General features: G+C 48.2%; 1 protein-coding gene and 1 long non-coding RNA gene across 6 annotated transcripts; one reads left to right on the forward strand and one right to left on the reverse strand.

The window, feature by feature from the left end:
• Positions 1-686: 686 nt before the first annotated feature.
• On the reverse strand, positions 687-2,094 carry LOC133112113 (uncharacterized). The gene is made up of 2 exons (XR_009705037.1): positions 1,930-2,094; positions 687-1,376 (listed from the first exon to the last, which is right to left on the reverse strand). It is a non-coding gene; the product is annotated as an uncharacterized LOC133112113 (long non-coding RNA).
• Positions 2,095-5,197: 3,103 nt separating this feature from the next.
• phrf1 (PHD and ring finger domains 1) lies at positions 5,198-26,020 on the forward strand. Of its 5 annotated transcripts, none has more exons than XM_061221992.1 (18): positions 5,198-5,285; positions 7,890-8,009; positions 9,103-9,276; positions 9,639-9,847; positions 11,089-11,172; positions 12,370-12,500; positions 13,389-13,480; positions 14,534-14,700; positions 15,659-15,782; positions 16,725-16,864; positions 17,374-17,564; positions 18,060-18,176; positions 18,439-18,593; positions 18,928-22,191; positions 22,427-22,506; positions 23,540-23,713; positions 24,802-24,930; positions 25,324-26,020. In XM_061221992.1, exons 2-18 carry the CDS (start codon positions 7,916-7,918, stop codon positions 25,459-25,461), a joined length of 5,463 nt encoding a protein of 1,820 aa, XP_061077976.1. In that variant the 5' UTR covers positions 5,198-5,285; positions 7,890-7,915; the 3' UTR covers positions 25,462-26,020. The 5 variants fall into 5 exon arrangements, with proteins under 5 accessions (XP_061077976.1, XP_061077979.1, XP_061077980.1 ...); XM_061221995.1 differs by having other exon boundaries at positions 15,662-15,782; XM_061221996.1 differs by having other exon boundaries at positions 14,534-14,682.
• The last annotated feature ends 731 nt before the right edge of the window (positions 26,021-26,751 follow it).

Genomic DNA, 26,751 nt, shown 5'->3' on the forward strand with positions numbered 1-26,751 from the left:
ACAAAGAGTGAGTTGCTCAAGCCCCCCCGCCCCCAATGCAAAAAGAGCCTCGTGCAGTCAGGAATGATCTTACACCGAGATACTGCAAGATGACAATCAATGCAGAATCGGTCCTAATCTTCAGAAAATCCGTGTTTCTGGATCACAACTGCTGGCGTCATTCTTGCTCCTTGACACAACCCCAACCGCCCCCCCCATCTCCTCCCCCAGCGCGCGCGCGCGCACACACACACACACACACACACACACACACACACACACGCACTGTCGCTCTCCATTTACACTGGGCCTGCGATACTCTGCGGGAAATTAGGCCGTCACTACCGCGCGCAGATGCCCTTATCCACCTAAAATGTTTGCTTTGAAAGAGCGCGCTGCGCGTGTCCCTCGTTTCAGACGAACCACAGGCATATCTTTCCCAGCCGGTCGAGTGGCCCATAAACCGAAAAGTGGTGGGCAGGAAACGATTTTGTGAAAGTGAAAATGATTAGGAAGAACGGCAGAATTTATCACACGTTACAACAAGAGCTCGTGGCCACTGGCAGAGTTGCACGTTTAACCCCATGCTTGCTGACGGCGGTATAAGGGATCGAAATATGCATCTTACACCCAGAATTCCACTTATTGGGAAAGGCGTCGCATAACAAAAAAAACAAAACAAAAAAAAAAACGCTACACAAGACTGGTAGAGATAAGCCAATTTATTCAAGTCCAAAAACGAGTAGTTCGTTATGTAATGCAATTACATAATTTCGTTTATTGCACATTTGTGACACCACATCTGAAATAAATCCAAATTTGTCCGGGCATTATGGATTACTTTTCGTTGATCAGATTAGGACAAAGTGTCCTTCGTTGTAGCCCTGTCGAATATTCATATAACGCACAGTATCACGAGTCACTCGCCTTTTTTAAACTTTTGGTTTCGTTGGAGTAGACTACAGTTTAATCGGGGGTAGTAATCTCCACTGGCCTTTCCCCTCCACAGCCGTCTGCTGCATTTCCCATTGTCTTGTGTCGGATAATGCCTCGACAGGAGCCAGCCACTACGGTACGGTTCGCGGTTCGATATTTCCCACATGACCCGAGTTTTCGGCCTTGTCAGCTACAGTATGCGTCGGATGGGGCGCGTATGGTCTTTCCATTTAAGTGAAGACTGAAACATCATTACCGCGCAGTCTGCGTCGCTTCTGGTCCGGCTGTCTCCGAGACTTGACTTGACGGGGGGGGGGGGGGGGACTTGACTTGGTGATACCCCGAAAAGCTGGTTAGCCGCTGTCACACGCACAGTGGAATGTGAAAAGCGCAATGTGCGTTAGTCAGTGGCTTACCTGCTTTTGGAAATAACAAGGTCCAGGCGCTTTACACAATGGGTGCTACAAGAAAATAATAGATACTCCCATTAATGAATGAGAACAATTAATATACTAGCCTCCTACTACGACGACTACTACTACTACTACTACTACTACTACTACTACTACTACTAACAATAATACGTAATAATAATAATAATAATAATAATAATATAATAATAGCTGATAAGAATAATAATAATAATACATTCTGCACAACTGAGAACAGGAATTACTTTTGAACAATAAGCATCTGCGAAATCAATGAACACTTACACCAGCTTCTGCATTCCGCCAATAAACTCGCGAGTTATTTACAGAAGCGAGCTAGAACTTTCATTTTATCAACAAAGCCATCTGGATGTGCTACAAAGACTGTTCTCCAATCGTGTTTTCAATATTCTGCAGATAGCCTATCTTCATTTAGATTTAGAAGTAGCTTGCCAGTCCCTTCAAAAATACCGTTTGAGAAGAGCATAAACATTTTAGAGAAAATTATGCATAATTTACATTTCTGTAAAATAAATTCAGAAGAAAATGCCAAATTATAGCAAGCAATTAGCTAGGTACTCACCATTATTTGAAGTTTTCTTTTGAAGCCAAAATATGTTTCTTTGTTTGGATGATTAGCTACATAATTTTTTTATATCTATTATCCTGTACCGGTTTGTTCGAGGGGAAAAAAAATTGTAATGAACTTGCATTTTCTTTTATAGCAACCTACTGTACCGCTGAAGTTCAGTACAGTTGCACTGATACAGCCCAACCCACGTCCCTGTGTCTGCAACCTGACCTGGATATGCAAATGATTTTGTTATTGGCATGACTTACAACCAATACGCCGACAAATCCGCAGAGTAAAACCCGCCTAATAAGGGCTCCTATCGTATTACAACCAACGAGGGGTGTGTCAAATGCCGCCAATGGGTTCGGTGGATTTTCTCTAGTTAGTTGGGGTGCGGCGCGTTCATTTTTGCACGTCTTACTTTGGGAATGAACCATTTGCTGGTCATGTACTTCCTGTCAAATGCGACTTTTCCCAACAGAGTCGTCGTAATTTTAATTTACCTGATTTTATAAAAGATCCTGTCAATATGGCACTGATTATTTGTGTCCAGTGGGGGGTCGATTCGACCCAATTGGAGAGCGCGCACTCTACCCGTGCCGAGCAGAGTGGTTGAACTCTGTACATTTGTGTACAGTGTTGCCATGAAGCTAGTGAGGATGTGCACGTACAAAGGATGCAGCAAGGCAGCGTCGACAAAGCGGCGCGAGCGAAAGGCTATCCACAGTGTACTCGCGGTCGAGGCGTATCTTTGAAATTGATTGACTTAATCGCGCAAGATGGCAGTAAACGTTGTCAATTGCACTGACCCAGTTGAACGGCTGCAATTGGCTAGGAACATGCAAAATGGGCACACCGAGCAGAACAAAGACAATTAAATCCGCCAAGAACAAGAAACAATTTATAGCCAGCACATGCGTCCCCCCCCCCCCTTACGCCGAGATAAGATTGTCGATTTCAATGATCGCAGGAATTGAGCTTTTTGATTTCTCCCTTTGCATTTAGCAATATAATTTTATATTAGAGCTACCCACATAGTCTGCCCTAAATAGTCCCAACTGTTCCTCTCCACCGTTTCGGTTTGCTTTAAATCATTGTGTGAGACATTGTGTGATGTAACAGGTCGATGAAAAGAAAATGGATCCGGAAGAAACTTGCTTTACAAACCCCTTTCCCCCATATGCGAGCAGCCTGGAACAAAAGCCCATTTGCTATGCATTTTATTTTTATTAATGTATTTTTTCAATTTAGCCTACCGCTGAACGGAGCGCATAACATCGATAGCCTATAATATATATATATATATATATATATATATATATATATATATATATATATATATATAGAGAGAGAGAGAGAGAGAGAGAGAGAGAGAGAGAGAGAGAGAGAGAGGGGTACAGTAATATCATTATAGACATGATATCGGTTTAAAACGAATATACCACCTAATTTAACAGTAATATATAGTGATTTATGATGACGCCATTTTAAACGGCGCATGAACGCACGCCTGAACTTTTAATTTCTCTAAAACGAGGCTCTCGACGCGAGACGCAACCGATCCCATCGCTCAATATCAGGATTACATAAGTGGACAGCCCAGATCCGACAGGCCCATATTAACAGATGGCTGTGCGCAGGCCTACAGCCTTGCGTCCTCTGTTTGAATACGTGTTTAGAGTTAATGCGTGCGCAATTCATGATTAGTTAATGAAAGTTAAATGATTTGATCGACCAAATTCTGACGCAACCCGACGGACACGACAGAACCTAAATGTAAAAAGGGTTTTTAACTTAACGCTAAACCTTAATTTCCTGTGCCAATGTCAAAAACAAGAGTCGTCCCTAGGGCTCTGGTGACCCGAATCAAGAATGTGTTCCCGTGTAAGAGATATTCTTAGAATGTGTTCGATAAAAAGTTAGTCAAAAAACAAAATGAAATAAAGAACATAATTATAAGATAAATAAACACATTGCTTAAATCAAACTAGAGGATATATAAACGGGTGATGTTTTTTATTTTTTTAGGAAGAATTGAGTGTCGTAATGTGTAATGGGTTCTATCCAGGGGAGTGGAAAATTCAGGCAGTGACTCACGGACTCGTCTGTGCGGAATACGACGGGTATGCACGCGCGTCCACGTAGCCCATGTCCTCTCACCGTTCCCTCACTCGCCGTACGGATTGCGCGAGATGGCGAAGACTGTTGGCATCGCGCCATAACTGTCCCCACCCACGTGCCCTGCTATTGTACCTCAAGTCACCTGTGATAAAAAAAAAAAAATTATTAACCGCAATTCTGTCACTTTAGATTCCGCCACCATTTACGATTAATAATCCCAGTGATTATTTTTATAATGTTTAGAATTATATTAGAATTAGAATTAAATTGTGAAGTCCGAAGGTGAATATAATTTCCACCTAAACATTCCAAATGACACTCAATATATATATATATATATATATATATATATATATATATATATATATATATATATATTTATTTATTTTGCAGTCTGTAGCCAAGTGGCTGGGACCGGGGAAGGTTCAAGCCCTGCTGTAACCACGAGAAGATATGCACAGCTGTTAGGCCCTTGAGCAAGGCCCTCAACCTCGCATTTCTCCAGGGGGTTATTATCCCCTGCCCTGCTTAGTCTAATCAACTGTAAGTCACTTTGCATAATTAAAAATATATACAATTAGAAATTATGAATAAACAAACAGTATGAATTTCCCTTTTTTGAATATGCTTAATTTCTGAATTAGCTGATGTGACCTCGGGAAGAAATGTATCCAAAGAGCATATTCTTAAAAAAAAAAAAAGTTGTGGAAGAAACAACTTTCAGGCACTGATTTCTATGCGTCTAGAAATAGCCTACCGCTAGTGCAAGGGGAAAACAAAGGTTTCTGTGTTCGTGCTGTTAGATTTGGCTAGCTGCCAAAAGCACATTTCACACAAGCACATTTCACACAGTGGCTCAAGCGACCCGCTACCGTCCACCTGAATGTACAAATATCACCGCCATACAATTATCATAGAAAACCACTTGAAGGGATCTTCTCAGCTAAACATAGCAATCAGTTTTCAGTAGCCCGTGAAGACACATTTTCTTTAGAGGGCTACGTGCCGAACTGAATTAGAAATACTCATCGTATCCAATCCAGTATTATCAGACATTGACAGAAGGGACTTTTAAGCGGATTGTCACTCAGTAGCTACATGTAAATTGGCCCACTATATCTTTAAGAGTGTTACAATGATTTTGACACGTTCGGCTATTTCCGCCATCTCCAGCCGGTCGTGTCTTTCAACGCACAAACCGTGGACTTCGGAATACTTCAAATAAGGCTCACAAACTGATTTCGGTAGGTGTTTAACATACGCGTTAACACACGTACTCAACATTGTGTGTGTCAATACTAACGCATGTTTTGATTGCACAATGGTACATGCGTTGCCTGGTTCTTTTTGTAGAATTTAGATCCGAGCTAGCTAGCTCTGCCCAACACGATAGTTAGCCAGCCAGCTAGCTAGCCAGTTCACAAGAGGCCTGCTTTCGTGACCGGCTAGCTGCACAGTTTTGACACGGTGTTGGGGTAAACCCACTAATATGTGATCATGTAAACATTATTTTGCATTTTGTGAGCGTTTTTCGTTTGATACTGACGAGTGGTTGTAACAGAGCCAACAATTCAACGCATTGTTTGCATTTAGCATGCTAGCCTAGCGACAGGCTGCTGTGTTGTGCTATTGGCTTTGTAAACATATGTATTTTCAAGCCACGAGACGTTTTGTCAATACATTTCTTTTATTCATAAATTTGAATTTATTTTTAGCCATGTTACTACGCTCGCTAGATTTACGGGTTAATAGCACAGTCTGTCTGCTTTAAATTGAGATAAAAGTTGGCCAAGTTACTATTTAACGATAAACACTGACGCTCAATTATTATTTTAGTGAAGCGAGCAATACGAAAAAAAACTATGCAAAGTAAACGGCCACGTTGAAGTTTGTTGCTGGTAATATTTTAACCAAAGCCGTGGGCGAGTCCGCAAGAGCAGTTCCTACAATAGTTGGCATTCGTAGTAGCTTCGAGCAGCATGGTGCGAGCAGGAACCCTGAAGAGTTTTATCAGTGTCAGAAGCAGTACGTTAGTAACACTAGCCCATAGCTCTGCAAGTTGAAACATAAAATGACTAATTTGTTGGTGTCCATGAAATATATATTTTTTTAATCGTACAGCAGCAAAAATGCCCTATTGACATGGACGAGATATCCTGGCGCCGTACCGTTGTAGCGTTTCTTTACTTTATATAGCCTAGAGTCCGCCATTGTCTTGGCTCAACGTTTACCTTTTGTGGTCAAGGATACCGTGCTCCATACTCTCTTATTGGCTTTCAGAACCAGTGTGCTCTTACATAAAACATTAAATAAAGGTGTATTGTGTTACCCAAGGGATTGTGTGTAATTTGCACAATTGGAAGCCAATCAACCCAATTACCACAGAAATGCAGATGTAACAGGGCATAAGGCCTTATTGTGTGTCTGTTTTTTGGTTCGTATTGGCAAGGAACGCTTGTGAAATTGTATTCTTGATTTTGAAAAATGTTTTACATCAACTGAGGTAGCCTTATGTTAGTAGTTCCCAAACCTCTCCTTGGGTATTTGGTGTGCTTCAGGTGGAACACGTGAAATACCTGTATCCAGCTGGGAGTGCATGTGACGAGGGTTTGGGAACCACTATTATACCGCAGGTTAGGGATGGGCCATATTTGTTTCTGGGTTTCAGGCCAACTTCTCCTCCTAATTATTTAATTAGCCCAATAATTTACATCATCTGTCATTTGTAGCCACATTTCACGATATAAACGGCAGCCGACAAATAGTCTTGCAGTGTTTTGTTGTGGTCTAATTTACGAGTGAATCGGTCGTGGCGCTTATGGCTAATTAGCTGATTGAGAGAGGGTAACTGGTGCCAGTAAAATCCTGCATACACACGGGCCCTCCCAGGACTGGAGTTGCCCAACGCGACTGTAGGTCATCAGCTGAGTTTGCTTTCATCAGTTAAATGGCAAAACTTGTTCCAGGAAATTGGGAAGCCTCAGTGCTGTGAGGTTCAGAGCCTGATGAAAGTTTTTTTTATTTGTTAATGTTTATTTATTTACTTTTTTACTTTTGACTAAGATGGCAGAGACACTACTTAGGTCAGGGGTCGGCAAACCTGGTCCTGGAGAGCCGCAGGGTGTGCTGGCTTTCGTCTCCACCTTAAAATAAGCAGCCGATTCAGACCCAAGAAACCAGGTGGGGTGAGTTAACTGTGTAATCAACGGCTTTCATTGATCAATTAATGCCAATTAACAACGAAAGCCAACACACCCTGCGGCTCTCCAGGACCAGGGTTGCCGACCTTGTTACAGTACAGTTGTTTGAATGAAAAGGAAAAGGGCCTACTTATTAAATCCTGTATTATGAAGAAGATCCAGTGCAGGGTCGGGGTGTGTGTGTTCGTGTGTTCGTGTGTTCGTGTGTTTGTGTGTCGGGTCTGTTGGGTTGTGTGTGTGTGTGTGTGTGTGTGTGTGTGTCGGGTGTCGGGTGTGTCCCAGGTCTGTTGTGTGTGTGTGTGTGTGTGTGTGTGTGGTCGTGCGTTACAGGTCTGTGGGGCTGTTCGTTACAGGTCTGTGGGGTTGTTTGTCACGGGTCTGTGGGGTTGTTCGTTACAAGTCTGTGGGGTTGTGCGTTACAGGTCTGTGGGGTTGTTGATTACAGGTCGGGTCGTGCGTTACAGGTCTGTAGGGCTGTGTGTTACAGGTCTGTGGGGTTGTTCATTACAGGTCTGTGGGGTCGTGCGTTACAGGTCTGTGGGGTTGTGTGTTACAGGTCTGTGGGGTTGTTCATTACAGGTCTGTGGGGTTGTGTGTTACAGGTCTGTGGGGTTGTTCATTACAGGTCTGTGGGGTCGTGTGTTACAGGTCTGTCGGGTTGCTCATGGTCGACCATGGATGAGGAGGACAGCCAGGACGAGCTGATCGCCAGAAGCTCCTCCCACCGACGGGGCAAACGGCCTGTCTCGTCTATCATCTCGGACGAAGGTGAGACTTGTTTAATTTGCTCTGTGGGCCGGTGAATTAATCACATAAAACCTGTAGAAACCCATAACCAAATAATTACAGTAAGTAAACACGTGAGGATTTCAAAAAGTTTTCCCCCAGAATTCAAACTTGGTGCTCTAGAACTCCATTGCTTTCAATTACTGGCATTAGAATCTTCAGTAAAGAACATCCTAATTGCATATTTGTGAGCTTATGGATGGTTGGCCGTTCATTCTGTCTTGTTTTTTTTTTTCTTTTTTCTTTTTTTTCTTCCTTCTACGCTCAGTTGGGACAACGATCTATCACGGTGACCATTTCAGTGTGAATTAAATGATCGTTCTCAGCACGTAAATGGTAAATGGCAGGCATTTATATAGCGCCTTTCCATTCACCCATTCATACACACGCCGACGGCGATTGGCTGCCATGCAAGGCACCGACCAGCTCGTCAGGAGCATTTTAGGGGTTAGGTGTCTTGCTCAGGGACACTTCGACACAGTCCCGGACGGGGGATCGAACCTGCAACCCTCCGTCTGCGAGACGACTGCTCTTACTGCCTGAGCCATGTCGCCCCCTACGTTCGTTTTCAAGGAACTTTGTGGATTTGACACAGTCCCTAAGACACATTGCACCAGCACAGAGCTGGGAACTTAAATTATTAAGCAGAATGACGTGGTGTAGAAGTATTTTGGGACCAATTGCCAACACTCCCGACACCGGTTACACTGTATCGCGCTGTCGGGACGGAGGAGACCCAGCTTTCTCTAATCTCTCAATTTAGTCTTAATTCAGTAGTAATGAGTAGTCTGCTATGGCTTCATGTCACTCCCAGACCTGTGTCAAATACTAATTAGTTACTGGTAAAAATCTGATTAATTGTCAGGGATGTGCAGGCGATTATCAAAACTTGCAATTATATGAAATATGTTTTTATTGTTTTGCGTTTAGGATTTTTTTTTTAGTTGCGTGTCTAAAGCATTAAGAGAGTTTCTGATGAAGTATTTGTCCAGGTTGTGGTCACTGGGGTGTCGCCTTCAGGTGTTGATGTATTCTTGTTTTCGCCACGATGCAATCCCCTCGTCTTCCCCCGCAGAGGAAGACAGCGATGAGAGCCGGGGTGATTCCGGGGCAGGAGAGAGTGAAAGTGGGGACGACAACGATGATGATGATGATGATGAAGGAGAAGAGGAAGACGAAGAGAACCTGGACGGAGAGGATGACGAGGAAGAGGAGGAGGAAGACGAAGAGGAGGAGGATGACAGCGATGGTAAGTGCGTCTGGAAATTGGCGGTCTGTTGCCCAAGTGTTGTTTTTCATTGATTTCAAATGATGTGTGGGTTTAATTGGCGCACCATCACAAGGGGGGTAAACTACCACTCACAAGTGTGTAAAAATGTTTTCAGCCGTGAAGATTGCAGACCATTTGGGAGACTATACCTTGATTTTTCTTCCTTTCTACACTCAACACTGTGACTGCGTCTTAGTCACGGTGACCGTTTCAGTGCACGTGCTGTTCTCCTCATTTCGCCACGTTAATTGCCTTTCTCATCTGTGTCCCTGCATTCCCTTCCCGGCACCACTCGGCACCCCTGGCTCGATCGCGTTCCATTTGTGCGACGCGTCAAACAGGGGAGGGGCGCGACGCAGCGAAGGCGGGGCTAGAAGGAGCCGTGGGCGGAGCAACGGGCGGAGTCCCGGCCGACCTGTCCTACCTCAGCTCGGACGAAGACGCGGAAAAGTGCCCCATCTGCCTCAACTCCTTCCACGAGCAGCCGGTGGCCACGCCCGAGAGCTGCGCGCACTACTTCTGCCTGGACTGCATCCTGGAGTGGTCCAAGGTGGGTGCGGTCCCGAGCATCGAGAGGAGCTCGGGGCTGTCCGACTCTGCTCCCGAAGATTCGGCGTCCTGTAAAGTTTTCATTTTCAGCCCTAAGTTTGGCACGCCTGATCGACTAAAGCGCGGCAGCTCAACGAGATCTAGTCGCTGGGTGAGGCGTGTGCTTTGTGGAGCGAAAAACTGACAGGGCAGTAGATCTCCAGGAACAGGGTTGGGCAGCCCTGCTCCAGCTGTTGAAGGAGGTGTGCTTTGTTAGGGTTGGAGTGAAAATCTACGGGAAGATGGATCTCCAGGAACAGGGTTGGGCAACACCTGTTGTAGATTGTACACAGCTGGATTTGTTTTCGAGAACTGATGTACTCTCAGACCTGTAGTCTACCCATCTGTGCCTGGGATGAGAACTGAGATTGGAAAATGTTCACACACCACGCTCCATAGTCTGAGGAATACCTGAACTCTCAACTGAAACTGGGGCATTTTCTTAAAGGCCCACTCAGTTATTTCAGTCGTGGATAAAATGCAAATTGCTGACAATGAGGGGAAAAAAAGACATGCCACTAGAGGTTAGAATTATTAATAAAATAATGATAAAAATCCCCACGAAAGCTCTTCAAAAGGAACTTGTTGCCAACTTGTCAGTTAAGATATCGAAAGGAGTGGTTAGCTCATATTTTTCCCAAATAGACCTTGCCCAGCTTCCTGAGATGGACGTGTCATTACCATGGTGCTGTTATGGGAACTGCAACGGTAGCAAAGGCTAAAAGTACATTGATCCTCCAAGTTACTTTGTGACCATCTGTGTAATTCTTGTCAATTATCAACCAAAATTACTGAGTGGTCCTTTAAGTAAAATGATTAATTGCTAGTCAGATGTGGCCGTTTTTTTTAAATCTCTGAAAATAGTGTAACTTTGTGGAGGCTTCCTTTTTAAGTGTGATTGTATTCTCAGAATTTGCTGACGTTGTAAAACTCTGGGGCTGCTGTTTTTCTAGGTCTCTCTCGCAAAAGTTTTTTGATTTTTATTTCATGACCGACTGGTTAAATTGTAAATTGGTGTTTGAATACAACCGACACCATCACTCGCATTCTGATCCATGCAAGACGATGCCTTGTGAGCCATGACATGAACACTTGACAGGGAGTGCTTGCACTTTCTAATTGCATATGACGGATGTACTGGAACAAAGAGCGCACGCAGGTGGAAACTAACCGTCTTCCTCTCTGGCATTTTCCCCTTTTCAGAATGCAAACTCCTGTCCCGTCGACCGGATTGTCTTCAACAAAATCTGCGTGAGGAAAAATCACGGGGGTAAAGTTCAGAAAGTGGTAGGTCACGAATTCAGACCTTTTTTCACGCACACTTCCCAGGGTCGACGCTGGATTACTAACCACATTCATGTTGTGGAACTGTGACTTGCTGGCTGAGGTCGGAGTCAGCTTGGTCACATCCCTCGCCTTGAGATGTGAGCAGGTTGATTCCCATCGTGCCGGGTTCGAGCCTCATTAATTCCAGTCGATTAGACTAAGCACGAGACAATCCTCCCCTGGAGCAATGCAGGGTTAAGGGCCACGCTCAAGGGCCCAACGGCTGTGCGAATCTTATTGTGCCTGTCCCAGTCATTTACCTTAACCACTACGCTACAGGCCGCCCTACTATTTGATGTGTATTGCGCTTTTCACTTGTCACAAAGACACTTTACAGAGTAACAGAAGGTAAATAAAACAACTCCCTAGTGTGCAGTAAAACCCTGTAACAGTGGTGAGAGAAAAAAAAAAAACGGATCTCATTGTGGCTACACCCGGGATTCGAACCACCGACCTTGCGTGTTCCAGTCCGTTACCTTAACCACTACACTACAGGCCTCCACCTCAGCACGATCCTGTCAGAGCAGTGGAACACTCGCACAGTGGTTAGCACGGATGCCTCGCTAAGGAGGTGGCTCTGGGTTTGAGTCTCAGCCAGCCGGGATCCTCTCCGCGTGGAGTTTGAATGTTCTCTCCGTATTCGCAAGGGTTTCTTCCGGATAACCCGGTCTTCCTGCCACAATCCAAAAAACACGAAGCCCAAGGTCTACAGGTGAAAATCGCCTCACCCTTGGACATTCACAGAAATGTTATTACTGTGCATTGACCTTGTCAAATAGATTAAGTGAAACGCGTTCTCATCCCACCATAATTACTGCCAGGCGCCGGGGCCCTGTATAACAAAACATGATTACGAAGTTAATCATGCAACCCTCCCAAGTCTGGTAGTGGCAGTAGAGCGCTAGTTCTGGGTTTTAACCTCAGTCAGCCTGCTTCGTGGAAACACCCCCCAGTTGTCAATGACTGATAAGCCTCTCCTCGAGTCAGTGCTAGCACTCTCCTGTAGTACTGTGTGGGGTGCTCGGAGGCAGGATGTGCTCTTATGCCTGTGTGTGTGTGTGCGCCTGTGCGCCTGTGCGCGTGTGTGTGTGTGTGTGTGTGTGTGTGTGTGTGTGTGTGTGTGTGTGTGTGTGTGTGTGTGTGTGTGTGTGTGTGCAGATCACCCTGCAGAAGCCAGCAAAGGCGGGTCAGGTGGTGGAGGAGCCGGAGCTGGACCACACTAACTGTGAGGTGTGCGGTCAGAGTGACCGCGAAGACCGCCTGCTGCTGTGCGACGGCTGCGATGCGGGGTGAGCCAATCGCCTTTCAGTATTGTACTGTGGGCCAATCATGTTTAACCATTGTTAACAGTGAGCCCAGTTGTATTTCAGTATTGTACTGTGGGCCAATCATATTTAACCATTGTTAACAGTGAGCCCAGTTGTATTTCAGTATTGTACTGTGGGCCAATCATATTTAACCATTGTTAACAGTGAGCCCAGTTGTATTTCAGTATTGTACTGTGGGCCAATCATATTTAACCATTGTTAACAGTGAGCCCAGTTGTATTTCAGTATTGTACTGTGGGCCAATCATATTTAACCATTGTTAACAGTGAGCCCAGTTGTATTTCAGTATTGTATTGTGGGCCAATCATATTTAACCATTGTTAACAGTGAGCCCAGTTGTATTTCAGTATTGTATTGTGGGCCAATCATATTTAACCATTGCTAACAGTGAGCCCAGTTGTATTTCACAATTGCAGGTTCAGCCAATGGTGTTCCATTTGTCCCTATGTATGGACTAACTTCAGTTTCACACCATTTAGTTTAGGCATATTTTTAGCGTTTCGGCCAAAGTCCGTTTTGTCTCTTTTCCCTTTTTCTGTGGTAAAGATAATGGAACATTTTTTTATGCACCGATAAGGAAGTGTTCACCTTTGGGTGAGGCAGTGATGCCTGATGTCAGTTTGAGTTTTATTCTCAAACCGTGAACCTGTTCTTGTGTGTCATGGTAGGTTCCGCACGGTATTAAAAATATGGTATTGAATCCAGACTGTGCTCGTGCTAACAGCCACGCAGGGTGACATTCAACTGGCTCGAATATCGGCCGGGGATGGGAGGGTTTTAGTCGGCTATACCTCCCACTAGTGACGCGGCCGCAGGTTTACCCCTTCCTGTTCTCCTGTGCCGTGGTAGGTACCACATGGAGTGCCTGACCCCTCCGCTGAACGCAGTCCCCGTGGAAGAGTGGTTCTGCCCGCAATGTTCCCCCAACAGTGGCCGCTCAGGTAATCCGATCTGGTCAAGTCAAGTAAAGTCAGTTTTACATTATTAGCATTTGGCAGACGCTCCTATCCAGAGCGACGTACAGTTGATTAGACTAAGCAGGAGACAATCCTCCCCTGGAGCAATGCAGGGTTAAGGGCCTTGCTCAAGGGCCCAACGGCTGTGCGGATCTTATTGTGCCTGTCCCAGTCATTTACCTTAACCACTACGCTACAGGCCGCCCTACTATTTGATGTGTATCGCGCTTTTCACTTGTCACAAAGACACTTTACAGAGTAACAGAAGGTAAATAAAACAACTCCCTAGTGTGCAGTAAAACCCTGTAACAGTGGTGAGAAGAAGAAAAAAAAACTCCCGATGGGAAGAAATCTATACCCGACTATAGGGGGGTTGAGCTGGTAACAGAGGTTTTAAACCAGCAAGTAGAACGTCCACATTACATTACATTACATTATTGGCATTTGGCTGACGCTCTTATCCAGAGCGACGTACAGTTGATTAGACTAAGCAGGAGACAATCCTCCCCTGGAGCAATGCAGGGTTAAGGGCCTTGCTCAAGGGCCCAACGGCTGTGCGGATCTTATTGTGGCTACACTGGGATTAGAACCACCGACCTTGCGTGTCCCAGTCATGTACCTTAACCACTACGCTACAGGCCACATGAAGGGACATGAAGTATGCTGTTCAGAGGGGTGGTATGTGGGCCAGGTGGTGGTATGAGCCAAGACCGTTTTGGCCTGGCTAATGGCACTGGTCACCATTAGCCGTAACACTTCATGTTTTACACAAATTAATGGTAGCAGCAATAAGCAGATCTTCCATTCATTGTGAATAGCCACTCATATTTGGATTATGGGTAAGGTTGCTAAAAAGTTGAATGGAATTCAGTTGTGGACTTCTTTAAGCACTCAGTTTCAAAGGAGGTAACACACTTCTATAACACTCTCTGGAATTGATAGCGAGAGTTGGAACGATTGGATATTCCCAAAAAAAAATTACAAACAGGGCTTACTGCAATCCGGGGGTTGATCTTGTGTCTCCGTGGTTACCCTCAGGTGCGTCCGCTGCAGTTGGGGCGGGGGACGTGATCCCCACCACCAGCCGCCGAACGCGGGCGTCTGCGGCGGGGCCGACCCGCGCCATCGCCCGCACGCAGCAGAGCGAGAGGGTCCGGGCCAACGTCAACCGGAACCGCATCACACAGGCACGCGCCCCGGCCGAGGTCCGCCGCGCACAGCGCAGAGATTTTCGCTTCTGATTTCTCCCAATTCCATGGCCGATCGTACCACGTTTATTGTCAATTCCCGTGCGCTGTTGAGGAAACGCCATCACAACAGTGCGGTTGTGATGGTGTGGTTGTGACGGTGCTGGGTGTGGTTGTGACGGTGCTGGTGTGGTTGTGACGGTGCTGGTGTGGTTGTGACGGTGCTGGGTGTAGTTGTGACGGTGTGGTTGTGATGGTGCTGGGTGTGGTTGTGACGGTGCTGGGTGTGGTTGTGACGGTGATGGTGTGGTTGTGATGGTGCTGGTGTGGTTGTGACGGTGATGGTGCTGGGTGTGGTTGTGACGGTGCTGGTGTGGTTGTGACGGTGCTGGTGTGGTTGTAACGGTGCTGGGTGTGGTTGTGACGGTGATGGTGTGGTTGTGATGGTGCTGGTGTGGTTGTGACGGTGATGGTGCTGGGTGTGGTTGTGACGGTGCTGGTGTGGTTGTGACGGTGCTGGTGTGGTTGTAACGGAGCTGGTGTGGTTGTGACGGAGCTGGGTGTGGTTGTGACGGTGCTGGTGTGGTTGTGACGGTGCTGGTGTGGTTGTAACGGTGCTGGGTGTGGTTGTGACGGTGATGGTGTGGTTGTGATGGTGCTGGTGTGGTTGTGACGGTGATGGTGCTGGGTGTGGTTGTGACGGTGCTGGTGTGGTTGTGACGGTGCTGGGTGTGGTTGAGACGGAGCTGGGTGTGGTTGTGACGGTGCTGGGTGTGGTTGTGACGGTGCTGGGTGTGGTTGTGACGGTGCTCGTGCTGGGTGTAGTTGTGACGGTGTGGTTGTGACCGTGCTGGGTGTGGTTGTGATGGTGCTGGTGTGGTTGTGACGGTGCTGGGTGTGGTTGTGACGGTGCTGGTGTGGTTGAGACGGTGCTGGGTGTGGTTGTGACGGTGTTTTGCCCCTTACCTCCCCTCAGCAGGCTCCCAGGTTGTCCACCTGGCTGGACGATGCCATAAACGCGGTGGTGGCAGGATTGAGCACCGCCGTGTATGTGCGCGACCTCACCCCTCGGCCCGGGACCAGCAGGAGACGCCGCACCGGTAACGCCCGTCATCAAAATAATCTTTTCACACCTCTTGTTTTTTTTTTGGGGGGGGGGGGTTTTTACCCATGGACCTTAGCCAGTCATTGTTTTACAACCAAGCATAAAATCAGCGGTCGATTTTTTTATCACACTGCCGTTTAGCAGAAACGTATCCATGCAAATTACAACGTTAACACTCGTGCAATGATCAGGCAGTGAAATGTAGAGGTAACTGACATCACTGCCCTTCTGACGCAAGGTGCTGTTGACCTATCATCTCATTTCAGATCTTCAGTGTTCTCTCCTCTGATTCGATCCTCACGGCATATACTTTGCACATGTAATGTGTCATTTGATGCCTTTGTTTTACGGTTTGTACGTGTTAACCTGCAAAGGGACGACTGTTGAGAAATTTAAGTAGTTAAATCTGGTGAGGGGAATTGACATGGTTGCTAATGCTTTTCATGGTCTAGTTTAGCTGATTAAGTGAATACAACCACGCAATGGAACGTAGACCACACAGCAGTTGTCCCATGGGAGTATCTTTTGCCTGCACAATATTAGTCAATAAGAAAATATCACAGGCACACAATGGTTATGGTCCTGGTTCACGAACAAGGATGACTGAGATAGCTGGATAACTGCCGAGAAACTCACAAACTTCAGTCCAGATGTTCCAGATTTGGGAAGGGTCCAGGTTTTACGTAGTGCAGTTATCCACCTAACTTTAATCCTGCTTTGTGAAACAGGCCCACAGTGCAGTCATTTGAGCTTGCAGGCTGAAATCTCTGCTGGATGACGTCCAACTGCTGCCTGAACTACTTCAGTTCATGAAGAGGAATACGTACTGGATAGGACGTAGAAAATTTAAGCCATATTGTGTGGTGGGATAAGAGTTTAGTTCGCGAAGCAGATGGATGGTTATGACGAAACGTGTTGTTTTGACCCGCTGCTGCAGTTAGACGGAGGAAGACCAGGAGCAAGGTGTCGCGGATAAACGAGAAGACGGGCGAAAAGATGGGGGGAAAGACGAGAGGGAAGGGCGTTAAGCGACGGAGACGGCGGCGCACCAGGAGGACTAAATCCCGCAGGAAGCTGGTGAGCAGCCGCTCGCCCGGGACAGACGCACCAAAGGCGCGATGTCAGCCCACGTAGCAGGAGAGAGAGCTTCTGACCCGCCCCGGCAATTAGTAACCGCAGTAATGGCGGCAGTGTTCCGGAGTTCCGTTGACCCCTTTTAAAAGTTGTGAGATTAGAATGTTCTTGACTGAACACTCTGATGCCGATGTAACCGTCAGGACTGGTAATTGAATGCAACACAAGAGTTTCTAGAACACAGAGAAATGGCCATAGTGTTCGTAATACGCGAATACTAACCGCTCCGGATCCCCTCATTAATTAATTATAGCAGTATTTGTAACGGTGAAAGAGATAATGCATCAGACTCCTGCCTCTTTATCTTCATCAACTAGTAATAGCTGTAGTGGTAAGGGGCTTTGAACCACCTCACAAATTCATAATAGGGGTAATGCCCCAGACTAGCCCGATTAATTGGTTATGGCGGTATTGACTCACCCCCCTCTGAATCCCTCCCTCCTCCCCTGCAGGTGACGAAGGAGCCCACTGCCCGCTCCCGCATCGCCAAGAGCCTGGGTTTGGGCAAGCCGTCCCGGAGCACCTCCATCCCATCCGTGTACCGCCCCACCGAGCAGAGTCTGGGCAGCATGCGGGCCGACATCGGCGCTGCCTCCCTGTCCGTCTACGGGGACCCCTTCGACCTGGACCCCTTCGACGACGAGTACGTAGGGCGGCCGCCCCGCTAACGACGAGCACGCCGACGCTCTGCGCCGCCCGCTTCCAGAAGTTTCCGGGCATTTTTTTTTGAGAGCTGGAGCGTGCACGTGGTTAATCCGTCGCGAGCGGTGGTTAACGTTGGACTTGACTTCATCTGTTCCTGGGAAAGTGCAGAAGTTGGGAGTTAAAAACCTTGCGGACACTCGCTGACACGGGCAAAAAGGCTTCTATGATCTACTTTCTAAACTTGGGCACTGAGCGATTTGGACTGTTGTAGATCAGATTCTGGGCATCGAACGTCCTGTTTCTTTGAGGGCTGGAGCGTGCACGTGACAGTTGGTGGTTGTTAACTTTGGAAAAAGGCTTCTATGGTCTACTTTCTACACATGTGTGCTGAGAGATTGGGACTGTTCTAGGTCTGTGCCAGGTCTGATCTGACTGATGCTGCCGTGGCGTGTGGTGTTCCTGGAGTAACACTTGCTGTGTTTTTGTTTTAAAGGAACGAACAGTCCTCAGGACCCCCCTCCCCAGTGGCAGTAAAGAGGCAGGGCCTCTCTCGCTCCGCCCTACGCTCCCACCAACCTGTGGCTCGACCAATCCCGGTTGGCCTCCCCAGGTAAGAGCAACCCCCCCCCCCCCCCCCACCCCTTCCTCCAATGTTGTTGAGCTGTGGTCTGACTGGTATGGTTGCTGGTCTGATAGATGTGATGACACAGGTAATGGGTGTGGCTATAGGGCTGATTCCCATGGTTACAGGACTAATGGCCATAGTCACATGAGCAATTGATGCATTTCCATAATAGCAGTTGTACAGCCATTGGGCGGGGTTATGGGGGTAACTGCCATGGTTACCGCACTGATTGACATTGACATTGTAGGCGGGGCCTTGGTATCCCTGCGCGGGAGGTGGATGCAGAGGCTGCTCCTGTCCCAGACCTGCTGGGCAGCATCATGTCCGGCCAGAGCATACTGATGATGGACAGCTCGGATGTGGTCATCCGCAGAGACGGCACTCTGAAGGCCATCAAACCTGGTGGGTATGGTGGTAAACATGTTCAAATAGCGCTAGAATAACGTCACTCCTGTGAGGGTAATTACAACATGAATCTGCATTTTCTTTGTAATTTCTCTCACCTACATGTACTGGTATGCGTACTGTAGAAGTATAATTGGCAATAGTCTACAAATGATACATCTGGCGGCAGATGTTGCGAATTAGCATTTACCACTGAAGCAAATCATCTTAGATGTCAGAGTACTGTCTCTTTAAAATGTTAATGCCTCCCATCAAGTACATGCAACGATATGCAATTGCCCTATTGTGCAAACTCATTGTCTTTTTTTTTTTTTTGGTTTGTTTTTTTCAGTTAGTGTACCGTCTCCGAAGGCTGGCAGTTCAAGGGTTTCTGGGAGTGCTTGTTCGCCTGCAGCAGGTACCCATGCGGGAACGCCTCCATGGTCCGGAACTAGCCCCTGTGGCGGCAGCGGTGATACTGGGCCACCCTGCATCCTCCCAGGCCGGCCCTCCTCATTGTCCAGCTCGTTCTCACCCCTACCCACTTCCCCTCGACCGGGCTACTCTCCCCCTCTGCACGCCGACACGCCGAGAGATGCTCAGCCCCGTCCCCGCCCCACCCCGGGTCTGCCCCCCAGAACCGGCTCTCCTGGGAGTCACCTCAGTGGTGCTTTCAGAGGGAGGGAGCCAATGGCAGTGGCCATGGCGATGGAAACGGGCCCAGTAAAAAAGCCCCTGCCCAAACCGGTGTGGGTGGACGTCTCCGCTCTGCCCCGGATCCCAAAGATCAGGAGGGAGTCGAGAGACGAGAACAGAGGCAGTAACAATGGGTTCCCCGATTCCTGTATGAACAGCCTGGCAGGCACCAGGGGACGTCAGCAAGCCGTGGATCAGGGGGCCTCCAGGGATAACCAGGGGCGAGTGCAGGGCAGTGGGAGATCAGGGCAGGAAGGAGCAGGCACCTCGTCTGCCCTGTCCCACTCCTCCACCTTCTCCTCCTCCTCCTCCTCCTCCAGCTCCCCCGCCAACGCCAGCGGTTCCACTTCCTCTACCTCTTCCACGGTCAGTTTCCGGATCAACGCCAGCGCAAACTCCTGGCACGCCCGGCGACTGGCCGCCGCGGGGTCGTTCACCAACCCCCTGGAGCCCGCGAAGGACGACTCCTGGAAGCAGCGGCTAAAGAACAAACGGCTGCTGCTGTCATCCGCACGCTCGCAGAGCAAGGAGAGCACCAGCGCCACCAACTTCTACGACCCCTTCGACCCGACAGGCTCGGGCTCCGATGGATCCGACAGCGGCCCCGAGGTCGAGAACGCAAGCGGCGTGACCCAGGTCTCCAAGCCGGCGATAAAGAGAGGTCAACCCTCCGGGTCGGAATCGACATACGACGGGGAGTGTACTGGCCACCGTATTAAAGAGGAAACACTGGACGGTGATGCGATGGATATTGATGGTGAGCTCATGGACGTGGATGACAGCCCAGGTGTGGTGGGAAAGGAGCAGCCAGAAGGGGTGGAGGTGAAAGAGGAGCCAGAAGGCATCGAGGAGGAGGAGGAGGAGGAGGAGGAACGGCAGCCAGAAGGTCGGGCAGTGAAGGAGGTGGTGAAAGGCTTGGATGGGAAGGTGCCAGATGGTGTGGAGGTGGCAGGCATAGAGGAGGTGGTACCACAAGGTGTGCAGGTGAAGGAGGAGCTTGAACGTGTGCAGAAAACATCCAAGTCTGACGAGTTGAGCACCCAGCCTACATCTGAAGTGCGGGCCGATGCAGCCGCCAAAGGAACAGAGCCCACAAAGCAGAACCTTCTGCCTGCAAAGCGATCTCGCTTCCAGTCAAGGTCCCGGTCCAGTTCGGCCTCTAGCCACCACAATAAGAATGTCAAATCTGAGCAGAAACAGGCGCCCAAGAACCATCACTCAAGATCAAAGTCCCGGTCGAGATCAAAGTCGCGGTCTTCTGCAGAAAGGAATCGGCCGTCTGGCGGGATTAAGCGGTCGAAGGAGCGCAGGTCCTCCTCGTGCAGCCCGGACTCCCAGCGCAGGAAGACAGAGGTGGGAGGCAAGAGCCAGACAAAGCGTACCCGACGTTCACACTCCAAGGAAAGGAGGAGGACGCGATCCCCATCGGACAGCTCAAACTCCGATGCCTCCGAGCGGTCGAGGGGGAACAGGCGAAGGTCGCGGTCTCGATCGCGGTCAAAAGACAGAAGGCGGTCTCGCTCTACCAGTGAAGAACGGTCGAGGAGGAGGAAACACAGGAACGATAGTCGTGAGAGATACTCCCACAGGGAGAACAGAAGGAGTAGAGAGTCGAAGGACAAGAGACGAGGTCGGTCGCGTTCCAGATCAAGGTCCAGGTCGCGGTCGAGATCACGGTCCCAATCCAGAGAGAGGAGGAAGGACTGGAAGTGGTCGCAATCCACTTCCAGGTCAAAGGACAGAGGTCGGTCGAGGTCAAAGGATCGGAGACGAGGGAGGTCACGGTCCAGAGAGAAAAGAAGTGAAGCCCGCCCATCGCAAGGCTCTCACTCGGCGGCGCTCAGGAGCGCTCCGAAAACAAGATACCCCGCATCGGATCCCAGAGACGCCAGGGACTCCAAAGAGGAGAAGAGGGAAAAAATAGTCAGTCTATCAAGCTCTATCAAAGTGGAGAGCAAATCCAAAAAGGAACCGGCGGTTAAAGCCGAAAGGGCCCCCGCCCTCGGCGCGGTCAGAGAGAACGAGCCTAAAGTAATTAAAGTGGAAACGGCCGTCCCTCTCAAAGACGGGGGCCTGAGTGAAACCGGAGAGAGAACATCGGCGTCTCTCAGCTCGGTGAAAGAAGAGAAGCACCCCATAGAAAGTGACAAAAGGCCCACCTCACCCAGTGTGAGGGCAGAGAGGGAGGTGAATAAAGAGGACACTGAAAATGTCAAGCTCTTTTCTCATATTGAGATCAAGGAGCAGAATGAACCTGAAGAGACTGGTAGCAAATTGCTCAGACCTCTTGGCCCTGTTAAAGGTGAGAGCACACTTAAGGATTGCAAGAGCGAACCCACTTCCGTTGGTATGGATGAGGAATGGCCCATCATGGCTCAAGAAGACGAGAGAAAAGATGAGGAGAAGAGGAACCAGGAAAGGGCGATTACCGAAACTGAGCTGAAGACTGAGGCGGTTATGGAGAGAGCAAGCGAAACGGTGCTGGTATTGCCTGAACCATCTGCGGTGTCATCCTGCCAGGCGGTTAAATGGGAGCCAGGCCCTGCTTTGGAGGACGGCCAAGAGGGGGTGCCGGCCCTGAATATCCTTGCTTTAGAGTATGCGGAAGAGACCACCGAGGACATACTTCCACCCGAAACCGACCTGGTGAAACAGGAAAAGGAGGAGCTTTCCACAGACGAAGACATCAACGTGGACTACATCCTAGACTGCCTGGACTTTGTAAAAGGAGGAAAGGCTGAGTCCACCCAGGAAAGGGATTTGACCTCGGGCGCAGCGGTTCCGGATGTGCCCCCGGTAGCGGTCAAGCCTGAAGTGGAGCCCGTTCCAGTCACGGCCAGCGCCAAACCCAAACCCGCGGGCAAGAGGGTCACCTGGAACCTTCAGGATGCAGACCAGTCCCCCGTGGAGAAAACTGGAAGTAAGTGGTGCATTGGATGTGTCTCATTGGATGTCATAATGATTAGCAGGAGGACCTCTTGGGTAGTTTGCCCTGCTAAGATACTGGATTCCAGTTTGGATTCCAGTTTGCATTGAGGCACATGTTCCTATGGGTTTGAATAGGACTTTGATTAACTTCTCATTGTCACTGATGTTAATTATTGGGGGGGGGACCTGGTCATGAAAATGACTGTTGAATATTCCCCACGTTCCAGAGCTCAACAAGTTGAAGCAGAGTCTGAAAGAGGGATCTCGAAAATCCGCCAACTTCAGCCTGACTTCAGAGCAGAAACAGGTATGCAAAACACCAGCCTGACCAGACAAACCTTCACAGCAATTGTGAGCCCAGACCAGATTGCATGATTACTTTAAACGCTTTAAACCATTGAGCTCCAGTAAAACTCCTGCAGAATACTGAACATTTGCTGAATATTGCTTTTCAGCAATATTCAGCACTGGTTCATCTTTAATATTGTTGTGTTTTTGGACAGCATATACGCAGAGGTGCTTTAAAGTTTCACCAAAACAGTTTCAAAGTATTTGAAGTACTGTTTGTTAATATGGTTTGGAGTCTTGTGTGCCTGGTAAAGATCCTTGTGTTTGTAGAGCCCTGTTCAGTTAATTACCATTACCTGGGGTTTGGGAGTGGAGGGCCCGATTTGAGTATCTGTTGCAGACGTTTCTCGGTTTTTGAGTCACTCCACTGGATTGTAGTGAACTTAGTCAGTCACAAGATGGCAGTGTTGAGTTGGGAGAACCACACATTTCCTGGAAGGCTGTGAGAGTTGTAAAAGAAGACACGTCATGTGATAGAAACTGGAACCAGATCAGGAAACCGTTTCAGAGTAAATGAAAGTAAAAGTCAGTGGCTGAGAAATTGAAACTGTTGGAGTTACTTACTTCCTGGTTAACTCAGATATTTATAAATAATTTCCATTCAACAGTATATACTGACTGGCCATATTGACCAGCTGTGGGAAAGTACATGTTATTAATGCCTATTGCAAGGAAAAAAGCAAGATATGTGGGCGAAAGTACCATTTACCACTTTTTCCACTGTGCAGCTGTACACTTCATCCACAATATGTCATGTCACCTTAAATTTTAAATGTAAGTTAAAGGAATACATTTTACTTACCTTAGCAACAGCTTTGCATGCAATTTTCATGCGATCATTAAAAAAAAGTTTTTGGAGTGTAATTGCATAAACATTGTCCCACTTGGGATTCAAGCTCACAACCACCAGGTCTCAGACCATTGCACAGTCCTAGGTTGTGGGCCTGACTCATTTGTTTCATACTTACCTCCACACCGATGGCCTTTTACAGGAATTTGCCCAGCCAGCTGCGGTGCCACTGGGGGAAACCGCCACCCATGTGACCAAGAAAGGGCCAATGGCCGCGGTGCCCTCTGCTGGGCCTTCCGGATCCCAAGTCCAGACAGGTGTGCAGGACCCCACACCGGGAGGGTCAAAAACCAAGGAGGAATCCCAGGAAACCACGGTGAGGCACTAAGGAAGGTGAACATCTATACAGGGGCGGCCTGCAGCCCCAGTGGTTAAGGTGCATGGGACTGGGACCCGCATGGTCGGTGGTTCGATCCCCGCTGTAACCACAATAAGATCCGCACAGCCGTTGGGCCCTTGAGCAAGGCCCTTAACCCTGCATTGCTCCAGGGGAGGATCGTCTCCCGCTTGGTCAACTGTACGTCGCTCTGGATAAGAGCGTCTGCCAAATGGCATTAATGTAATGTAATGTACCTTGGATCATCAAGGCTGGCCCTCGAATCCAAATCCAGCCCTTTTTTCTTTTTTTTTTTGGGGTAATTACAATTAGTTCTAGTGCTGGCCAGACCCTCTTCACACCTTGCTTCGTAGGGGAGGGTGGCAAACCAGCATTTCTTGGCCCTCGAGGACTACGATTTGATGATCCATGCTGGGAGTGTATACTGTAACATAGTAGAGCATGGCAATGTAGTTTAACGGTCGGGGAATTGGGCTCTGAAGTTTTGAAGGTCATTCCTTTTGATTGAGGAACTTGAGGATCCCGAATTGCCTCAGTTATACATCCAGCTGTACGCATGGACGATGGGGAGAATGCAAAGCCGTGTTGGTCGCTTTGAGATGGGAGTAGCTGCTAAATGCCTCGGAGGGCAGAGGGAGTAAACGACGGACTCCTTCAGAATGCGCAGAGTAGAGGAGTGGGGGCTGGGGGGGAAGAGTGCTCTTCTGTGAGGACATCACCGCTAGTCATATTGAGCGTAGCGTATAACAAGACTCTCCAGATATAGTTGTGCGGTTCTGCGTGAAGTCAAGTGACCTGACCGCACGGTAACGGAAGCAGAAGCAGGCAGCGTCTGGCGACAGCCGTTGTGGTTTCGCGCTGATCTCAGATTTGCGAGTTTGAGTCGTCATCGTGGTGATCGGGTGTTCTCCCCGCTCGGAAAGGCTGTACCACGCTCGGATCGCTGCTCCGGTAGCATCCCGGGTCGGGCCGAGGGGCTATACGTTCATACGCAACTTTGCTGCGGTCGGGTGCCGGTTTAATAAAACGTCTGGGCCGTTGTCCCCCCCCCCCCCCCCCCTCCGCAGTACATGAAGAAGCTGCACATGCAGGAGCGAGCCATTGAGGAAGTGAAGCTGGCCATTAAGCCCTTCTACCAGAAGAGGAGCATCACCAAAGACGAGTACAAAGACATCCTGCGCAAAGCCGTGCAGAAGGTACGCACGTCCGACTCGGGCAGAGATCTCTGTCCGGCAACCCCAGGGGGACAAGGGCATTGGTAGTATTCACACACGTGCACTCAAAAGACGCAAGCGGAAACGCACGCACTCGTGAATGTGCATACAAGCAAAAATTGGCAAGAATCCACAGACTCCATGCAAACACAAACAATTCTTAGGGGCAGCCTGTAGCCTAGTGACTATGGTGCATGACTGGGACCCAGAAGGTTGGTGGTTTAAACCCAAGTGTAGCCACAATAAGATCAGCTGTTTGGCCCAAGATCTCTCCAGGGTGGAGTGCCCCCTGCTTAGTCGCTTTGGATAAAAGCGTCAGCTCAATAACTGATGTAACGTTCATACGCCCGTTCTCTTTGTGGCATTCTTTTCCAGGTGTGCCACAGCAAAAGTGGGGAGATAAACCCGGTGAAGGTGGCCAATCTGGTGAAGGCCTACGTGGACAAGTACAAACACACCAGGAAACACAAGAAAGACGACGGCGGGAAGGCCAAGGAGCCGGACACCCCCTGAAGGCCAGCCTCCGGCTGCCAGTCAAGGAGCATCACCTTCTCCATTGGCCCAGTGATCCCCTGAAAAGATTTCAGCTGTCAATTTGGGGGAAGACCACCCCGCCTGCCCATTTGGTCCTGAGGTGCGTCACCCCATGAAGGCCAGCTTTCAACGGTTCTTTGGGGGGGAAGACACTCTTCTCCACTGGCCCAGTGATCCCCCCCAATGGCTGGCTTATACCTGTCAGACCACCATCTCCTCATTTGACCCCTGAAACTCCGCCCACCGAAGACTAGCCTTCAGTTGTCAGTCATGGGAAGACTGCCTCCTATCCAGGCAATGTCTGTTCATATCCTCTTTGCTGTTCTTTTACAGTTCAACTTTAATCTGAGTTTATGTGCAGGAAGACCTGTAGGACACACAAGGGCTTTGAGAACTCTGCCTTTTTTTTCTTTTTCTTTTTTCTTTCCCTCCCCTTGTTGTAGATATTTTAAAGGAAGATGACAGCACTGTATTCTTGAATATTTAATTTTGTCTACAGTTGTGGTCTGTGTGGGGTCAGTAAAACACAGTGAACCTACCAAGATGGTATTAATTCCTCCTGTTTCTCTCTCTCGCTCTCTCTCACACACACACACACTCACACTCTCACACACACACACACACACACACACACACACAAAATCACCCCCGCCATCTCACTTTCCCCTTGGGTTCATTGCCAGCCTCCATATCAATTTATTTCGGAGTCGCATGTACAGACACAAACAATATTCCTATCCCCTCACTTAATCAGTGGCCAAATGCATTATAGCCATTTGGTCTAAATGCATTTCAAAAAGGCCAGTCCTTTTGATTATTCTGGTGGGGGTGGTAGAGTGTCTAAAGAAAATGAGTTAATTTCTATCCTCAATTCATGGTGTTGTTTCTTGTGTTCAGAGCATGAGTAGAGGATAGTGGCAAGAAGATCTTTTTAAAATTCTTTAATGGTATTAATTTGTTAACTTGGCGGATGACCGTCTCATTTATGCATATACAAATCTTAACTGAAGCAAACTGGGCCCCGATACGTCAAACAAAGGTTTGGATGCAAATTCCTTTCAAATTCCTTGAAGCCTAAAACGAGAAGCCAAGCCTTCGCACCTCTGCACCACAATGCTGTCGTCAAACGTTTTTTCCCCTCTTTGTTGTCCTTCTGGCATCAGTTTATTTATTTTTTTGTGGGAAAGGCATAGACACCACGCTGTGTCAACTTTGATCTTTGCTCGTTATACATGAATATGTAAATATAGGAACCATGTCCAGTTGTGG

This window comes from Conger conger, chromosome 15, assembly GCF_963514075.1.
Source record: "Conger conger chromosome 15, fConCon1.1, whole genome shotgun sequence".
Taxonomy (NCBI): domain Eukaryota; kingdom Metazoa; phylum Chordata; class Actinopteri; order Anguilliformes; family Congridae; genus Conger; species Conger conger.

Coding starts and splice junctions, on each gene's coding strand:
- phrf1 (XM_061221992.1), top strand. CDS start 7,916: ATGGATGAGGAGGACAGCCAGGACGAGCTGATCGCCAGAAGCTCCTCC. Junction 8,010..9,102: donor GTCTATCATCTCGGACGAAG/GTGAGACTTGTT, acceptor CTTCCCCCGCAG/AGGAAGACAGCGATGAGAGC. Junction 12,501..13,388: donor TGCGACGGCTGCGATGCGGG/GTGAGCCAATCG, acceptor GTGCCGTGGTAG/GTACCACATGGAGTGCCTGA.